This window comes from Aureococcus anophagefferens, assembly GCF_000186865.1.
Source record: "Aureococcus anophagefferens unplaced genomic scaffold AURANscaffold_4, whole genome shotgun sequence".
NCBI classification, from domain to species: domain Eukaryota; class Pelagophyceae; order Pelagomonadales; family Pelagomonadaceae; genus Aureococcus; species Aureococcus anophagefferens.
In genome coordinates this window covers 2315363-2316753 of record NW_008705564.1, presented here as the reverse complement: position 1 = coordinate 2316753, position 1391 = coordinate 2315363, and the positions used below count along the sequence as shown (strand labels likewise).

General features: G+C 78.4%; 1 protein-coding gene across 1 annotated transcript in view; it reads right to left on the bottom strand.

Annotated features, from left to right (window-relative positions):
- The window catches only part of AURANDRAFT_62312 (hypothetical protein), a gene marked incomplete at both ends in the record, with an annotated part of 3314 nt that extends 2781 nt beyond the window's left edge, over positions 1–533 (bottom strand). Inside the window, one exon of the mRNA XM_009036148.1 lies at positions 285–533. Within this exon, the coding sequence (XP_009034396.1) occupies positions 285–533 (249 nt within the window). The remainder of the gene's footprint in view (positions 1–284) is intronic.
- Between the last annotated feature and the right edge of the window lie 858 nt (positions 534–1391).

Here is a 1391-nt window from a genome sequence, read left to right as displayed (position 1 = left end):
GCGTCGCGCTCAGCCGGCGGCCGCGCCCCGGGCCGCGGCGCGCCGGCCGCCGCGGTCTCGCCGGCCGCCGCGGTCTCCATCGCGAGGAAGTCGGCCTCGCTCAAAGCGGCGAAGGGGTCGTCGTCCTCGGCGTCCGGCGGCGGCGCGTCGAGCTGGGACGACGCCGACAACGGCGCGCAGGCCGACCGCGGCCGCGCGGCGCCGCGGCGCCGGGGCTTGGGCGCGCCGCTCCGGCGCCGGGGCTGGCTCGGGCCGGAGCTGAGCGCGATCTCGCGGTCGTCGACGCCGGGCGACCCGAGCATGGACGCGAGGCCCGACGTCGAGCTCCGCGGCTGGCTCGTGCCGCCGCGCGCGGACACGTCGCTCCCGGCCTGGAGGTCGCCGATGAGCTCGAGCAAGTGCTGCGACCCGCCGTCGTCGGCGCGCGCCTCGAAGTCGCCGTCGCCGCCGCCGTCCCAGCGCACCTCGTCCTCGTTCTCGTCGAGGGGGGTTGGCGGGGGCGGCGCCCGGTTCGAGCGGAACGGCGTCGCCATGGCGTGCTGAGCTGCACTAATGCGTGCGCGGCCGGTTCGACGGCGCCGAGCCCGGAGATTTTTGGCGCTGCGCGGCGCGTTGGGTGTGGGACTACGCCGCGCTGGTCAGCTAAGTGCGGGGCGTCCTATTTTGTGAGGGCGCGGCGCCAACTGCCGACGGCGGACGGGGCGCGGAGAGCTCCGCTTGAAAATGCGCGCGTTCTTCATCTTTGGCCTGGCCCGCGCGATGGGCGCGTAATTTGCGCAGGCCGCCCACGACCCGATGCAGGCGGCCCTGGCCACGCGCGGCATGCACGTGGACGGCGCCTGGATCGACGCGGCGTCGCGGAGCGGCGTCGCGAGCGAGCGCGACGTGTACCTGCAGTACCTCATGTGCGACCTGCGCCGGGCGAACACGACGGCGCGGCTGCCGGCGGCGCTGGCGTCGACGGTCGACGGCGTGCTCGAGGGCAAGTGGGTGCTCCAGGTCGACGCGCTCGAGGACGTCGGCGAGCCGTCGCCGCGCGACGCGCGGACGCTGAAGGCGCTGCTGACCGACGGCGTCGTCGACGTCGCCGCGCTCGAGCAATCGCGCGTCGACGACCTCGACGCCGCGGCGCCCCTCGGCTGCAAGCTGTTCCTCCACAACGCCGCGGTGCGCCGGGGCGTGCTGCTCCTGCGGCCCGAGACCTGCCGCGTCCTCGGGGGCGAGGCGCGCACCGCCGCGGCCGCGCCGCCGGCCGCCGCCGCGGCCGCGCCGGCCGCCGCCGCCGCGCCGCCGGCCGCCGCAGCTCCCCCGCCCGCGGCGCCGCGACCGCCGCCCGCGGCGCCTCGACCGCCGCCCGCCGCGCGACCGCCCGTCGCGCGGCGGCCGGCGCC